The 15,511-nt window shown below is 39.6% G+C and overlaps 1 protein-coding gene and 2 long non-coding RNA genes across 7 annotated transcripts; 2 read left to right on the top strand and 1 right to left on the bottom strand.

Annotated features, from left to right (window-relative positions):
- The first annotated feature begins 2,345 nt into the window (after positions 1-2,345).
- LOC149751638 (uncharacterized) lies at positions 2,346-6,840 on the top strand. Of its 2 annotated transcripts, none has more exons than XR_016397923.1 (2): positions 2,346-3,897; positions 5,884-6,840. It is a non-coding gene; the product is annotated as an uncharacterized LOC149751638 (long non-coding RNA). The 2 variants fall into 2 exon arrangements; XR_016397922.1 differs by lacking the exon at positions 5,884-6,840 and adding an exon at positions 5,647-5,784.
- LOC149751639 (uncharacterized) lies at positions 2,988-4,908 on the bottom strand. Its single transcript, XR_016397924.1, has 2 exons — positions 4,193-4,908; positions 2,988-4,087 (listed from the first exon to the last, which is right to left on the bottom strand). It is a non-coding gene; the product is annotated as an uncharacterized LOC149751639 (long non-coding RNA).
- A 3,183-nt stretch (positions 6,841-10,023) lies between the features above and the next one.
- On the top strand, positions 10,024-15,183 carry LOC120103935 (cellulose synthase-like protein E6). Of its 4 annotated transcripts, XM_039118219.3 has the most exons (8): positions 10,025-10,350; positions 11,395-11,713; positions 11,999-12,136; positions 12,512-12,643; positions 13,215-13,427; positions 13,607-13,831; positions 13,905-14,252; positions 14,328-15,183. In XM_039118219.3, the coding sequence occupies exons 1-8, from the start codon at positions 10,082-10,084 to the stop codon at positions 14,871-14,873; spliced, it is 2,190 nt and encodes a 729-aa protein (XP_038974147.2). In that variant the 5' UTR covers positions 10,025-10,081; the 3' UTR covers positions 14,874-15,183. The 4 variants fall into 4 exon arrangements, with proteins under 4 accessions (XP_088563187.1, XP_038974147.2, XP_088563188.1 ...); XM_088707061.2 differs by having other exon boundaries at positions 10,024-10,350; positions 13,215-13,465; positions 13,607-14,252; XM_088707062.2 differs by lacking the exon at positions 13,215-13,427.
- Positions 15,184-15,511: the final 328 nt, after the last annotated feature.

Genomic DNA, 15,511 nt, shown 5'->3' with positions numbered 1-15,511 from the left:
CTTCATTTTGGTTTTGAAGATTGTTTCTTGGGATTGATTTGGCTATTTGGCACTTAATAATCGGCTGGTATAAAATAATTTTCTGAGTTCTGCTACCTTTTGTTAAGCTTCCATTTTTGTTCACTCGAGCAAAACTAAATCACACTACAGCAAAAAAGGTTTTTGCCGACTCTATATCGCCGATGCTAGACAAAAGCGTCGGCGTTTTTTTTCTTGGGAGAGTAACCGTCGACGCTTCTCAAAAGCATCGGTAAAAAAGCTTCCGCCAACGCTTTTTTTAAGCGTTGGCATTTGGGTACATTACCGATACTTACAAGCGTCCGAATATTTAATCACTGACGCTTATAAGCATCGGCATAACGGAGGAATACGACGACGCTTATAAGCGTCGTCGGACTTCATTCCTCCCACAACAAAATCCGATCGACCCCCTCCCTCCAAAGCCCTAAATCCCTAGCTCACGCCGACCAACTCCCTCCCTTCTCAGCCCTTTTCACCGATCTCGGCCATTCTCCTCCTCCGAGCGACCCCAAATCGCGTTCCTCCACCGCATCTCCTTCCCTCCTCCCCCTCTCCGTTGGCTTCCTCTCCATGGACAACTTCCTCCTCCTCCGTAGCAGAGCACTCACGCGGCGTTTGAAGTTTGGAGCCGGCAAGGACAAGAACAAGGCCAGGTTTGGAATCTTCTTCTCTTGCTTCGATCTTTAAATTTTGGATGTTTTGGATTTTCTTTTGTTTTTATAATCGGATTATTTAGTAATTTTGTTCTAGTTTCTCTCTTGTTTCATGAATTTATAACCAGAGGTTAGATACGAATTCAGCACTGGCTCCATTGTTGAATGAGCTTGGACCAACTGATACGAATTTAGCACTGGCTCAGAGAGGGTTGGCATTATGTTAGGATTTGGTTGTAGAACACTTTATCTAGATATGATAAGGTTCGTTGGTTGAGATTAAGGAATTCATATGCTAGTTTACTCTTCTTGGTTGGAGAAATTTGGCATGGTCTGAGAGTTTCATTCTTGGCTATGTATGCTCTTTTCTTTCTATCGTGTTTCTTCTGTCATGACTTCAATGCTCAGCTGCATACAGAGATGCCTTAACTTCCTACCAGAAACCCGCCATTTTATGCACTACATATGCTTCTTAAGTGGTTGGGTGGAGTGTTGCAAGCAAGTGTTAATACCCTTCATAGGCGTTTGTGGTTTCATTTGTTGTCATTGTGCATGACAAAATAATACTGGTGGTCTTTCAGAAAAAAATTGAAGCGTTAAGTATGCTTTAGAATTGGAGAGTGATAATTATATGGTTTCTATGGTATTGGCATCAGAACGGTGATCACTAACCATTTTTGTATGTCCTGATGGGAGTATGTAATTATTATTTTTTTTTTTTTGGCTAAAGAAAAGGGATAGGGGGGAGGAAGGGACAAGCCCGGCTCGAGTTCCAAGTGTGAGTACGTTACATCTGGCACCACCCTGGCTACTAGCGGTCCAAGTAATCATTGGCACTGCTTTTACATTGAAACTTGGTCCTTGGATGGATGGTAGCATATGGTTTACAGAGGAAATGATTGAAACTGTGATGTTGTTCTGTGTGCATTCAAGCTTGTTTTGGTGGGCTTTTAACTATAATATTTTATCAAAAAATTGCTTTCAGTAACTTTCATGTGGATAAATCTTTTGGATACAGAAATCTTGCTCCATCTTAAGATTTCAATAAATAACCTATTGGCCTTACGAATGCCCTGGCTGAGAAAACAACAAAAGAAAAAAGTATGAATATGGTGCACCCAGAGATTACGGTCCTTGCATTAAAATAACCTATTGGCTTTAGGAATAGCCATCTCTCATATTTCAGCCACGTGATATTGACCCTATCTTCCAGAACCAGCCAGCTTATTGAGTGGTCCAACTGCTACAAACACCGAACGTGGCCCATGTCAGTATGCAACGACAACCATAACTCATGCATTACCTACTGCTTTATTTATATCAATTAGATATTCTACAAGATTTTGGAAAATGGACGATGGTTATATCCAATAAGAGGGCTGAGAGAGACGGTAATGACATGATATGATAATAGGTCCAATGAAGCGGAGACGAGCCTAAAGATTATAATTGGTTTCAAGGCATTAAAGAAAGTTACAGCAGAGAAGATTGATTTGCTTGTTTTCTCCATGTTTCGCACAGCTTCAGCTAATTGTCTCAAACAAAATTGTTCATTGCTCTGCTTGCATTGGCTGATAAATTTCAATGATTTTTAGATGACCAAGTCATCTTTTCTTTAGATATAAAAGCATTCCTTGTGATCAATATTCTCATTAAACAGTTTCTTGCTTGGACTTTACACTATTGGATAATGTAGGTTTTTCAGATTATTGAATGTAAGTATAATTTACTCTTAATCTCATAAATTTTTTTATAATTTTTTTTTTTTTTGAATGTAATAAGGAGGAAGTTAAGCTTCCCCTAATTTATTTGATCAAAATAATCTATACAAGAAGAAGAGAGGAAGGAAGGAAAAGGGACAGCACAACCATACATGGAGAGTACAGGGAAAGTAAAAGAGCAACATCCAGCCGGTCTATGAAGCCCATGGACCCAGTGGCACAGGAACCTTGGGCAGCAAGTGAGAGACACTTCGCCAAACGGCGCGCAATGGGCTTCAGTCCTTTACCGGAACACGCATGCTTCCACCGCTCGTAAGAATATAAAATCTTTTGAAGGAGTGAGCAAACAGAAGAACGCTCTTGAGAAAAAATCTTCCATTGCGTTCCAACCAAATGCGACAGAGGAAGAAAAACAGTCTTATGATTCTTCCAAAGGACCCTACCCAAATATCGGGCAACAAAACAGACTACCATAGCATTCCCCAAAGACCACACCCATGTCATGCAATCTGTTTTAATCTGAACGGATAACGAGCTTTGCGAAAGCACCATAGCATTCTATTTGGAAAAAAATTTCTTCCCCACCCCTTCATTTTATTTTTTTGCTCGTTTAGAAATTTACTTAATGGGGGACTAGTCTATTAGTTTCCTCCCCTCCATTTTGTCTCTTCTATTTCAACTTTTCTCTCTTCTCCAAAGCAGCTAAGGCCTCGTATGGGAGAGCTTTTAGAGGGGCAAAAAGTACTTTCTGACCCTTCCAAAGTTCTTTTAAGTAAAAAAATTGTATTTGATAAAATTTTTGGAAAGCTGTTTCAGCTTTTTCAAAAAGCTGTTTCAGCTTTTTCAAAAAGCTGAAAACAGTTTTTTGGCTGAAAGTCTATTTTAGAGCTTTCGGAAAACGTTGTTTGGAGTTTTGTCGGAATGCTCTATGTTTGACCAAAATAACCCCACTTAAAAAAAAATTCCTCCCAAAATGCTCATCTCACCGCCTCTTCCTCTCCCCCCTTCCTTCTTCCTCGCTGCCGCCACCCCTCCCTCTTCTCCGCCGCCGCCCCCCATGCCCACACCTCCACAGTGGAGAGGTGCCAAAGAAGAGGAAGAAGGGTCGGTCTTCCCCTTCCTGCGGCCGCCGCCGGCCACGATGTCTCCATAACGGATGGGAAGGTGCCGAAGAAGAAGCAGGTCTCTGTGAGGCCCAAGCCGAAGGAGGGGCCAGAATCCTCGGCTGCATCTTCTCAAGCATAACGGGGGCGGGATCCACGGCGGCCATTTGAATGGCTGATGAACCCGCGCAACTGCCGCTGAAATCGCGGCGGTGAACGAGCAGAGCCGTTTGAAATTTCTCTGTAAAATCCCTCATTGACCTGCATCTGAGATCCACCAAACACTTCTCCTTCTCCACCCTACTCTGCCTCTAACCCCTTTCCCTCCTCCGCTGCTAGGGTTTGGAGCTCGCATCAATGCCGCCGGAGAGAGTAGCCGCAGCTTCTCTTCGTAGCAAGGTAAACCTTAAGCCTATGTCCTTTCTACCCTATGATAATGAAAAAAGAAAAGAAGAGGAGGAGAAAAAGGCGTATCTGTGATCGTCAGCGTTGCCGGCTCTCGGCCACAGGTACCGTCTGGCTTCGGCGCGACCACCGCCAAACGTCGGCGGGGGCTGCAGTCGGGTCGGAGTCGTTCCCCTTCTCCCTTCTGGTGGGACAAAGGGGGTGATTCTCACCTCTTTCCCTGGGTGAACAGAAGAAGAAAGAAAGAAAGAAAGAAGAAAGAAAGAAAAAAAAAGGGGAGGGGACACACCGTGGGTGCCAGCCGCAGGCGCGGCCTACGACTGTGGTGCCGGAGGCCGGAGAACGCCGGCTGCGGGCTGCAGGCGCGGCCTACGACTGCAGGCGCCGGAGGCCGGGGAACACCGACCACGGGCCGCGAGTTCGGCCAAGGCCGCAGCTGCGGACCGCGAATGCGGCCATGGCCGCAACCGCGGGTGCCTCTAGCCGGCTGAGGGGGTGTCGCCTGCTGCTGTTCAGCCCTCTCGAGCCCGATCTCCCCTTATGGGAGAAGAAAGAGGGAAGGAGAGAAAGAAGAAGAAGAAGAAGAAGAAGAGGAGGATGAGGGGAAGCTTCGGGAATGAAGAAGAGGGGAAACTTCGGGAGAAGAGAAGAAAAAGAAGAAAAGAAGAGAAGAAAAAAAAGGAAAAAAAAAGAAAGAAAAAGAAAGAAAAAGAAAAATAATAATAATAAATAATAATAATAAATATATATAATTAAATAAATAGAGAATTAAGGTAATAAATGTATTTAAATGAAATGAAATAACAATAAATAAATAAACTAAAATAGAAAATGATAATATGTCCTCTATGAAGATGATAGGTATAGTAAAGTTGTCATCTGGTTCTAGAGATTCGTGAGTGAATTAAGGTAAGTAACCCTGGCACTGATCTTATTAATTTAAAATCACTGTTTAATTGTAAGAATAAAATAATGAAAAATATATTTGGTATGATGTATTTTCTTAAAAGTAACATCAAGCATATGATTGCATGTGATTCATGAGTTTGACTAAATGCATCCTTCACGAACATTTGAGTATAAATCATGGTTATGATAAATTGCATGAAAATGAGATTTATGGTATGATCATGAATTTTATACATTACGATGAATTATGGTTATGATAAATTGCATGAAAATGAGATTTGTGGCATAATCATGAATTTAATACATTATGATGCCTTTTGTCATTTTCAAACCTATGTATGAAACTATGATTTATGAAAAAGAAGAATAATTTATGAACTCTTAGATAGCTATGCCCACCTCTAGAAATAGAGGTCAGTCGACTCCCTGGAGTTAGCATCCAACAAATATGGCCCTCTGTCAACGGGTTAAAGTTGGTAATGAATATGAATAAGTTATAAAACTCGTCGACTACGAATACGAGCCCTGTCACGGAATTATAGTTACCATAGCAGCACATCCGTCTGAGAGTAAGATTTATAAAGTATGGATGAATGGCAACATTTTTTTATATGACTTGCATTATCATGTTTATGAACTTGCATGGTTGGAACATATTTTGCTTTATAACTTGTTTTGAATAAATTATCTATGAAATGCTTTATTTTGCTGTTAAATTATTTAAATGATGCATTGGCATGAGAAAAATTATGCTTGATTTAATAAGATAGTACATGGTTACTTACTGAGCCACATGCTCATACCTCTTCTATTGTTTTCTTTTATTTATTTCAGATAATTAAGGTGATTAGGAGCGGGAAAGAGTAAATAAAAATTGGAGTTGAAGCATAGTGACAGGGAACTCTTAGAAGTATCTATGTTAATAAGTTTGGGTTGTAATATTGCAAACTCAAGTATTTGATTTAGATGCTCTGTATTTGCTTCTTTATGATTAGTCGATAAATTTGATCAGATTTGGTTTAATTTCATGAAATAAAATTGTTATCATGAGCTTCGTGTTATTGTGGGCAGCAACCTACAATAGTACGGCCATGTCATGAATCAGATGTGGGACGCGAAAAACAAAATCATGTCCGGATCCGGGGCGTGACAGTCCCCACGGTGGGGAGGTGCCGAAGAAGAGGAAGAAGAAGGGGGCGCCCTCCAGCTTCCTGCGGCCGCCGCCGGCCACGACCCGCCCCCCTCCTGCATCCGCTACGCTTGGCCCCTTTTCGGTGTCGTCGGCCTTGCGGAAGGAAAACACTTCGCAGGGGCCAACCGCGGCCGCCGAGACTGCAGCAGGCGCCGCCGGCCCCGGCCTAGCCCCCTCCCGCGGTCGCCGCAGCCTAGCCCCCTTCCGGCGCCACCGGCCGTGCGGGAGGAAAAAAAAGGAGAAGGGGAGAGAGGAAGGAAGGAGAAGAAGAGAAGAAAAAAGAAAAGAAAAAGAAAAGGAAAAAAAAGAAGAAAAAGAAAGAAAAAAAAGAGAAGAAAAGAAAAGAAAAGAAAAAAAAATAAATAAATAAATAAATGCATAAATAATTATGTATATAAATGAATTAATGAATGAATAAATAAATAAGATAATAAATAAATATATTTCAATGAATAAAATAATAAATAAATAAATAAATAAATACATAAATAAATATATATATGAATGAACGTATAAATAAATAAATAAAAAGAAAAATAATGAGTGAGTGGCAAATAATATGACCTTTATGATATTGATAGGTATAGTAAATTTTTCACCATTGCAAATAATTAAGTAAAGAGATAATATGTTAAAGAGATAAATAGTCATTAGAAGGGTAAAAAATTAATTTACACTAATAATTATAATATTTTATAGATTTATTATTGTATTATACTAGAAATATAATATTATATTACATTATATCATAATACATTAATATGTTATGTTAAATAATTTAATATTATATTATATTATGAGAAATTAATTTATACTAATAATTATAATATTTTGTACCTTTATAATTGTATTATACTATAAATATAATATTACAATATATTATATCATAATTTAATATTATGTTATATTATGAGAAATTAATTTATACTAATAATTATAATATTTTATACCTTTATTATTGTATTATATTATATTACGTTATATCATAATACATTAATATGATATTTTAAATAATTTAATATTATGTTATATTATGGAAAATTAATTTATACTAATAATTATAATATTTTATACATTTATTATTGTATTATATAAATATAATATATATTACATTATATCATAATACATTAATATGTTATGTTAAATAATTTAATATTATGTTATATTATGAAAAATTAATTTACTCTAATAATTATATTACTATTATGCTATGCTATACAATGTCATATTACTATATTATAATAATATTATTTTACATTACAATAATATTATACTATATCGTATATTATGTATTAATATATGTTATGTTTTATTATGCTCTGTTGTATAATACTATACAATGTCTTTTATGGTAATTTTGACATTTAAAAGTACTTTCTCAGTTTGTTTACCAAACATATGTTAAGGTACGATAGCACTTTAGAAATATAGTTATCAAATAGCAAATAACTTTTTATAAAAGCTCTACTTCAGACAGCTCTACTTCTAACAGCTCTACTTCCAACAGCTCTTCCAAACAGGGCCTTAGACTACAAATGGGTCAGATTGACTAAATTCTGATTCTGTTTTTTGGGTCGGATCTGAATTTACTAATCTAACTCGATCCGACCCGACCCGACCCGACTCGATTTAAATGACCCGTAGGGCCGAGTCTGATTCTAAAATTGATCCTGTTCCATTTTCTAGGCTGGATCTAGATTTACTAAATTCTGACCCGACCCGACCATACCCATTTGATTTTTAGGACAATTTTGGATTTTGTATCCTACGATCCAACCCGATTCGAACTCGGTACATTTTTAGAGCCCGCAGGGATGCTTAAGGATCTCTAACTCTCTATTTCTCTAATTTTGTCTTGTGTTTAAGGATGAAAGGAATGAAAGAGACTGTCTTTTGTGCACTATCGAATGGCATAAATTTAATATTAAGACTTAAGTTGGTTATATTAAATAGAAACACTATTCTCCTAAAAAGAAAGTTCAAATTAATGAAGGCAAAATAAAGTATAATTTTGCCATATGAAAGAAGATGGATTCATAATGAGTCCTTTGCGGCCGTTGAACTTTGTCTATGGTATTATCAAGACTATATTCCTTATCTTGGCCCATGCATACTTTTCTAGTAGTATGTTTAAAAAAAAAAAAGTAGTAAATGCATTCTAACAAATTTAGGAGATGTAACCATTGAGTAAAAAGGAAAAGCATAGATGCAATTCGTTTCTACTTTTTAAAAAAAAGTATTGAATATACGAACAAAAAAAAATTCTTGTAGCTAATAAGGTTGAGCCTATTATTATTAAGTTAGATTGTAATGGCATCAATTCTTGATGTTTAGGCACTTTCACTTGTCTGGTCCTACATAACCTGCTTTCGATAGTTTTTACTCATTGCAAAAGAAACTAATTACAAAGAATGACAACTACAGGGATCCAACCCAATCCTGATCTAGGCTCGACCCAAGCCGACCTAGATCCAATCCAGACCCAAATTTTTTAGGTTGAGGCAGAATTATACATAGACCCGATCCGACCTAAATAACCCATTTGGTCAAAAATTTTAGCCACAGACCCGACCTAATCCGACCTGATCTTTTTTGGGTTGGGTCTAGGTCCAACAATAGAACCCGAACAAAGATCCAAGTTAAATCGGGGTCACTCATGACCCGGTCTGATCTAACCTATTTGCACCCCAAGATGCAGCAGCCTACCTCCAAAGTGCCGCCCTTATATAGAGGTGCGGACGACCCTGATCAAAGTGTCAATTCGGCTACTCAGCTAAATCACGCCACGCGTCAGCTCAAAGTATGGCACGGGCGATCTGCCGGATCGCTGCATTAATGACGCCTTGAGGGAGACTCGGCGATGATGACACCTTGGGACAACTCGAATACGACGACGTCTCGAGAAGACAGATCAACATATTTATTGCCCATAATGAAAGTCTCGCCCTCGATCGAAATGGCCATTTGACTTCCATCGCTCGAATTGGAAGGTACTCAGGCCTCGAAAGTAGGGGACAAGTGTTGAGAAAAATATTGGACACATTGACCTCGGGCCAGACTTGCTACCTCAACCTAGGACTTAAATCGAGGAAAACAACTTCGGCCCCAGCCGAGCAGCCGACCAACTGAAGAGAGCGACCTCGACCCCAATCAAGAAGCCATCAGCCGAGGAGAACAATTAACACGTGTCAAAAAAGACTAATAGTCCTAACAACCGACTACTCTGGCGGCCGTTACTTAACCATCATTGCACGCCACGTCAGGCCAGGTAACGATGAAATGGCCAGCCCGAGGGACCATAGATGTTCACACAATATTGCTCAAATAGTTTATACTCTACTAAAATTCTCTTCCTTCCACACTGTTGCCTTCCGATTCTGTTTAGGCATCGGAGGGTCTTTCGTCGAAAATTCTTCGACAGTAAATTTTTTGCAGGCCACACATGAAAAATATCCATCTCTTATTCTCTTGTATCACGGTTAGTTAGTCCGCTCAGCTCATCTTCAACTGTCCTCAGGGTTGTTTGAGCTATGCTCTAACCTCAAACTTTCTCCAATTTATTAGATCAAAATAATAAAAAAGGCAGCGGAAAAAGGGACAACGCAACTAAAAGAAAAGCAGCCGGTCCACGCAGCCTATGGACCTGGTGGCGCACGAAACTTGGGCAGCAAGTCGGAGACCCTTAAAGAAGCACCATAGCATTCAAACTTTCTCCAATTTATTAGATCAAAATAATAAAAAAGACGGAGGGAAAAGGGACACCGCAATTATTTTTACTTTTCCATCTGTCCCTGTTGGATGATTTTTGCCTTACTTCATGAGTACTTTCGGATCCAAAAGAAGGGGTACGTGGCGGGCTAACAGCTAATGCCCAAACGATTTCCTCTGATGGCCTTACCAGAGAATTTTTATCCGCACGCTCGTGAAGGAAATTATTTATTTATTATCCAATGTTGAAATAAGTATTTATTAATTTGACCGGTGGCCATATTAAATTTTGTCTCTTATACCACGCTCTATATATAGCCAACTTATCTCATGGCCACAAACGCGTGAGAGAGAGAGAGAGGGAGAGAGATGGGGGAGAGTTATGAAGCTCTCTTTGAAACAAAGCAAGCCAAAGGTAGGCTTGCTTACAAGTTGTTTGCATGCTCGATGTTGGTGGGCATTTGTTCGATTTGGTTGTATAGAGCGACTCATGCCCCGGGATGGGGAGAAGAAGGGAGATGGGCATGGATGGGGATATTTGCAGCCGAGCTTTGGTTCGGCTTCTACTGGATAATCACTCAGTCGGTGCGCTGGAACCCCATCTATCGCTTCACTCACCCCGAGAAGCTCTCTCAGCGGTAAAATTCTCCTTCATAATTGACATGCCCACATATTTCTTGGCTTCTCTTTTTTTTCTTTTAAATAAAAGGAAAGAACATGCCCACATATCATGCACGGTCCACAGTTAATTAGTCTTTTACCCACATATAATTTACGTTGCATTCGTTGCGCACTGCAAGCAATAGCCAAGTAGATAAGGTCTGTGCCCCAATGATAGCGTGCTCGCCTCGGGTTTTTCTCATCATCCTTGTTGATTGTAGGCTACCTCAAGCCGAGTGACTGGCTTGAGGAGCGCAGCGGTTATTGCCATCCGATGGTAACCATCGACGGCGCAGATGCATACTCTTGATTGATGCAGGGGAAGAGAGAGAGAGAGATGGGTGGGTGGGGCTGGGTTAAGCGGTGACATGGTCGACGCCATGCGTCACTCTAGAGAGTTGTAAATTTCTTGATAGCTTTGCTTCTATCGACGGTTGTTAAACAAGACAATAAATAATCGGATTGGGTGGTATAATGGTCAGCTGTCCATCTCCAATAATGTGACGGCCACCAAGGGATGTATAAGGATTTGTTTCGCTGGTCCTCACATATGTTGGAGCACTATATTTTGGCCTAAAAATTTTAAAAATACGCTATAGCATGGTGTAAAAAGGAATGGTCCTTGGCCAAAACTGTTTCATCCCAAAACCTTACTTGAATAGGACAAAAAATATTTTATCCTTCCATTCAAAAAAAAAAATCTCAAAGAGAAGGACAAAATAAAATCCTATAAGGGGAATGCAATTTCATGCCATATCATAACGGTGCTAGCTAAGTTAGCTAGTAAAATTATATTGCAATGGTACTAGGGATCTACATTTGGATATAGTTCTTATTTGATTTTGGCCAGTTTTTATCACATTCTTATTTTTACAGAAAAAAATATTCTGCCTTATGTCATTTCTCCACACTACATCATCCATGCATTCCAAAAAGAAATCATGACCGACATAAATTGTGCATCGATATGCATGACAGGTTGTATTGATGCATAATTTCTTTATTTTTATCATTTGAAATAGAGATGAAGCTGAGTTGCCAAATGTGGACATATTTGTGTGCACTGCGGACCCTATTGCGGAGCCACCCATCCTAGTCATCTCTACCGTTCTATCGACCATGGCTTACAATTACTCTCCCGAGAAGCTGAGTGTCTACCTCTCTGATGACGCCGGGTCTATTCTAACCTTTTATGCCCTTTGGGAAGCATCTCACTTTGCAAAGCATTGGCTTCCATTTTGCAAGAGATATAATGTGGAGCCACGGTCTCCAGCCACCTATTTTTCCAAATTATGCGACCCCCGCAATGCATCCATCCCCGCCAAATGGTCTTCCATGAAGGTAATAGTATGAACAAGTGGCATGGGTCAATTTTTATAAATATTAGCCTGTTAGCCGGCCCATGCTTAACTTTAATTTTTGATTCGCCGTTTAAAAAAGCTTTGTTCAGTAAAAAAATCGCTTTGGAATTTCATATATACTTCTATTCTCCAAGAAAATTCTGATTTCTTGGCGAAAAAACGAAGAAATAGATTCATTATCCCATTAAGCTTGTAGTGAATTAGTATCAAACAAGGCAACAACTTATCTCTATTTAATTTATCATCATAATTTCCAATTTCGCAGAATCTATATGAAGAGATGGCAGATCGCATCGATTCGGTGGTAAGGCTAGGCAAGATCCCTGAAGAACTAAAAGCAAATAAAGGATTTTCTGAATGGAGCTCGGGGATGACTTCACGGAATCATCCACCCATCGTTCAGGTACTACTACACTTGGTACTAGAAGAACAAAACAAAACCTTACTGGGAGAAAATTGTTACTGCGTAGAATTTTGGATTATTTTAGAGTGGGATAATTGGGACATGACTTCAAGGTCTAAACTCTAAAGTTTTCAGATGAAAATTAAACTAGTTGTTTGAAGTCTTTGCCGGACTGTAGGAAGAGACTTTAGGTTCATGTCTGTAGGAAATGTAATTGGTGAAATCATAAAATGTATTGTGGATCTGTGCAGCATAAGTTATGGATGAACTGAACTAAGCTATAGTTTAGAGGTTGTGCCCATCCTTCAAATGTGGTGCGATTAGAGTTGTCCAACTGGAGCTAATTATATTGTTTTTCTTTGTTGCTTTTTCTAGATCTTAATTGATGGGAGAGACCAATGTTCAATAGACAGCGATGGAAATGCATTACCAACTTTGGCATACATGGCACGAGAGAAGAGACCTCAGCATCATCATAACTTCAAAGCAGGGGCTATGAACGCATTGGTAATATATAACTATGTTAGATTCTTCTCGCAATTTTTGGGAGATAGGCTTGCTTTCTTTTTTCCTTTCTTTCCTTTTTTTTTTCCTCATTTGCATGAGCTTTTAGACCTGTTGTTGTTAGTTGAGCCCTGTAAGTAGTCCTGGGCTTAGTCTACAGATGCAGGGTTAAATGAAAGCAGGTAGCAGAATCAGATGTTCGATTAATATCCTCTCTTTAGGTAGTCCACAATATGGAATTGGCATCCTTTCTAGACAACTGACTTCTATAGTAGATTTAACAACACAATTAATCATATTTTGGAAGAAATAACATGATAAATCTAGAATCGACTGTAAATAAGTCTTGAACATTTCATCTGGTTTGAGACTCGACCAGCTGACTTAACTTATATCATGCCTGAAATCTTCAGGTTTTGCTTTCAGAGCAGCTGGAAAGTATTGGGTACCATTAATATTGTTAGTATTTTGAAATTATATTTATGAAAAGATGTTTAAATAATGCAACCTTATTATGATTTTGAAATTAAATTTATAAAAAAAATATCTTTAAACAATGCAACCTGATGTACAGATAAGGGCGTCATCAGAAATAAGCAACAGCCCAATCATCCTCAACCTGGATTGTGACATGTACTCAAACAACTCGGAGTCCATCAGACATGCATTGTGCTTCTTCCTAGATGAAGAGAAGGGTCAGGGCATTGGCTTTGTACAATATCCCCAGGTCTTTCATAATATCACCAAGAATGATCTCTATGGCAATTCCTTCAATGTGTTCACTGAGGTTAATACTAGCAAAGGCTCATCACTATCGAGGTTTCAGTTATGTTTCTCTAGTCTTGTACTAGCTGTGATCACAGCTATATCCAATATGGAGTATAAGACCAATCAAGTAATTTTAACGATTTTGTTATCAAATCATACAAGGAGCTAATAACAAAATCATTTTTAATGTCTCGTTAGGTGGAGTTCCCTGGCTTTGATAATTGGGGAGGGCCTCCGTATGCTGGCACTGGATGCTTCCACCGAAGAGAGATCCTTTGCGGGAGGAAGTATAGCAAGGATTACAAGGAAGATTGGAAGAGAGGCATTGACAGAAGAACGGCAGAAAGTGCTTGCATACTGGAAGAGAGAGCAAAGTCTCTTATTACCTGCACCTATGAGCACACCACCCAATGGGGACAGGAGGTCTCTCTCTGTCCATCTATTTATCTATCCATCTGTCTCTGTCTATATATTTATCTATCTACCATTTATGCAGATTGGGCTGAAGTATGACTGTCCTGTGGAGGATGTCATCACAGGCCTATTAATTCAATGTAGGGGTTGGAAGTCCGTCTATATCAGTCCTCCAAGAAGAGCCTTTTTAGGTGTTCCTTCCACAACACTAGCACAATCGCTGGTGCAGTGGAAAAGATGGAGCGAGGGGAATTTCCAAATCTTTCTTTCCAAGTACTGCCCCTTCATAGTAGGTCGTGGCAAAATCAAGCTAGGACTTCAGATGGCTTATTGCGTTTATGGCTTGTGGGCTCCAAACTCACTCCCTACACTCTATTACCTCGTGATTCCTTCCCTTTGCCTCCTCAAAGGCATCTCCTTATTCCCAAAGGTACGGATACGCCTCTCTTTTTCCCTTCTATCAAGCTTGCATGTTTGAACGAATCCTAACACAAATCAAAATTAGATCACGAGCCCATGGTTCCTGTCCTTTGCCTATGTCACCATTGGGAAGCATGTGTATGGGCTCGTCGAATCACTGCAATGTGGTGACACGTTGGCTGGATGGTGGAACTTACAAAGGATGTGGATATTGAGGAGGACCACCTCTTTCCTCTATGGCACCACTGCTACCATCTTAGAGTTGCTGCGGATTTCTAAGATGGGGTTCGCAATCACAGCAAAGGTGTCTGATGGCGATGCCTCTAAAAGATACGAGCAGGATGTCTTGGAATTCGGGTCATCGTCCTCAATGTTTGTTATCATAGGAGCAGTCGCAATGCTGAATCTTTTCTGCTTGGTGGGAGGACTCCAAAGGCTGGTGGTAGATGGGGGAATTATGAGCCTTGAGCCATTATTCATTCAAATTCTTCTCTGCGGGCTGGTGGTGGCCATCCATTTGCCCATTTATGAAGCTCTTTTCATACGAAAGGATAAAGGCAGCTTACCCTTCTCTGTCACATTTCTCTCCGTTGGTTCTGCGATGTTGGTGTCTCTGCTAACCATGTTATAAATCACTAAAGTGCTGAACAAGTACTTTTAGTCTTCTCATGGCTTCATAATCCCTTCTATAGAATGTTTTTTTTTATTTTTCCTTCGCTTTGTAGTTGTAGTCCTAAGGGTAATGGTATAAGTTAGTCCCTTGGCCCAAGTGCAATTTGGACTATTAAGAATGTGAAAAAATTGTGTCTTGGGGTACCACAGTTACAGCCTTTAGGACTTAAGTTTAGATTTCTACTTGCATTTTTGATAGCAAAGTTGACGAAATTTTTGTACCCATAAATACTCGTAATCAGTAATAAATCAAATACTGCTTTGTAGCATACTGTCATCGGATCGGGATATTCATTGAACGCCTGCACTTGGGATATTCTGAGCAGGACATACTACTTTCGTGAAGAAACATGGAAGCAAGTATGCTGCGTAATCGGATATAGTCCTTAAGCATCATTGCCCGTGTAGTTGGGTAAGGCCGTAAGGGCAGTCTGAAGCTAGTCTTGAAATCGGGTAAGAAACATGGAAGCGGTCCTATTAGTGAAAGGCTTATTTTGCTAATGACAGTTGCAACTTACAAGTAACCTCACACCTTACAAGTAACGTCCCACTTAGCTACTTGTGCTCTCAAATTGAGCCATGTTGTGGACCATACAC

Source organism: Phoenix dactylifera, chromosome 11 (genome assembly GCF_051530095.1).
Source record: "Phoenix dactylifera cultivar Ajwa chromosome 11, Ajwa_hap1_PhDact_Kaust_v1.1, whole genome shotgun sequence".
Lineage (NCBI taxonomy): Eukaryota > Viridiplantae > Streptophyta > Magnoliopsida > Arecales > Arecaceae > Phoenix > Phoenix dactylifera.
This window is presented reverse-complemented; position numbering and strand designations above follow the sequence as displayed.

Excerpts from the sequence above, each read along its gene's own strand:
- LOC120103935 (XM_088707061.2), top strand. The coding sequence starts at position 10,082 with ATGGGGGAGAGTTATGAAGCTCTCTTTGAAACAAAGCAAGCCAAAGGT. Across the intron at positions 10,351-11,394 it reads CCCGAGAAGCTCTCTCAGCG|AGATGAAGCTGAGTTGCCAA; the intron begins GTAAAATTCTCC and ends CATTTGAAATAG. Across the intron at positions 13,466-13,606 it reads TCATCACTATCGAGGTTTCA|GTGGAGTTCCCTGGCTTTGA; the intron begins GTTATGTTTCTC and ends ATGTCTCGTTAG.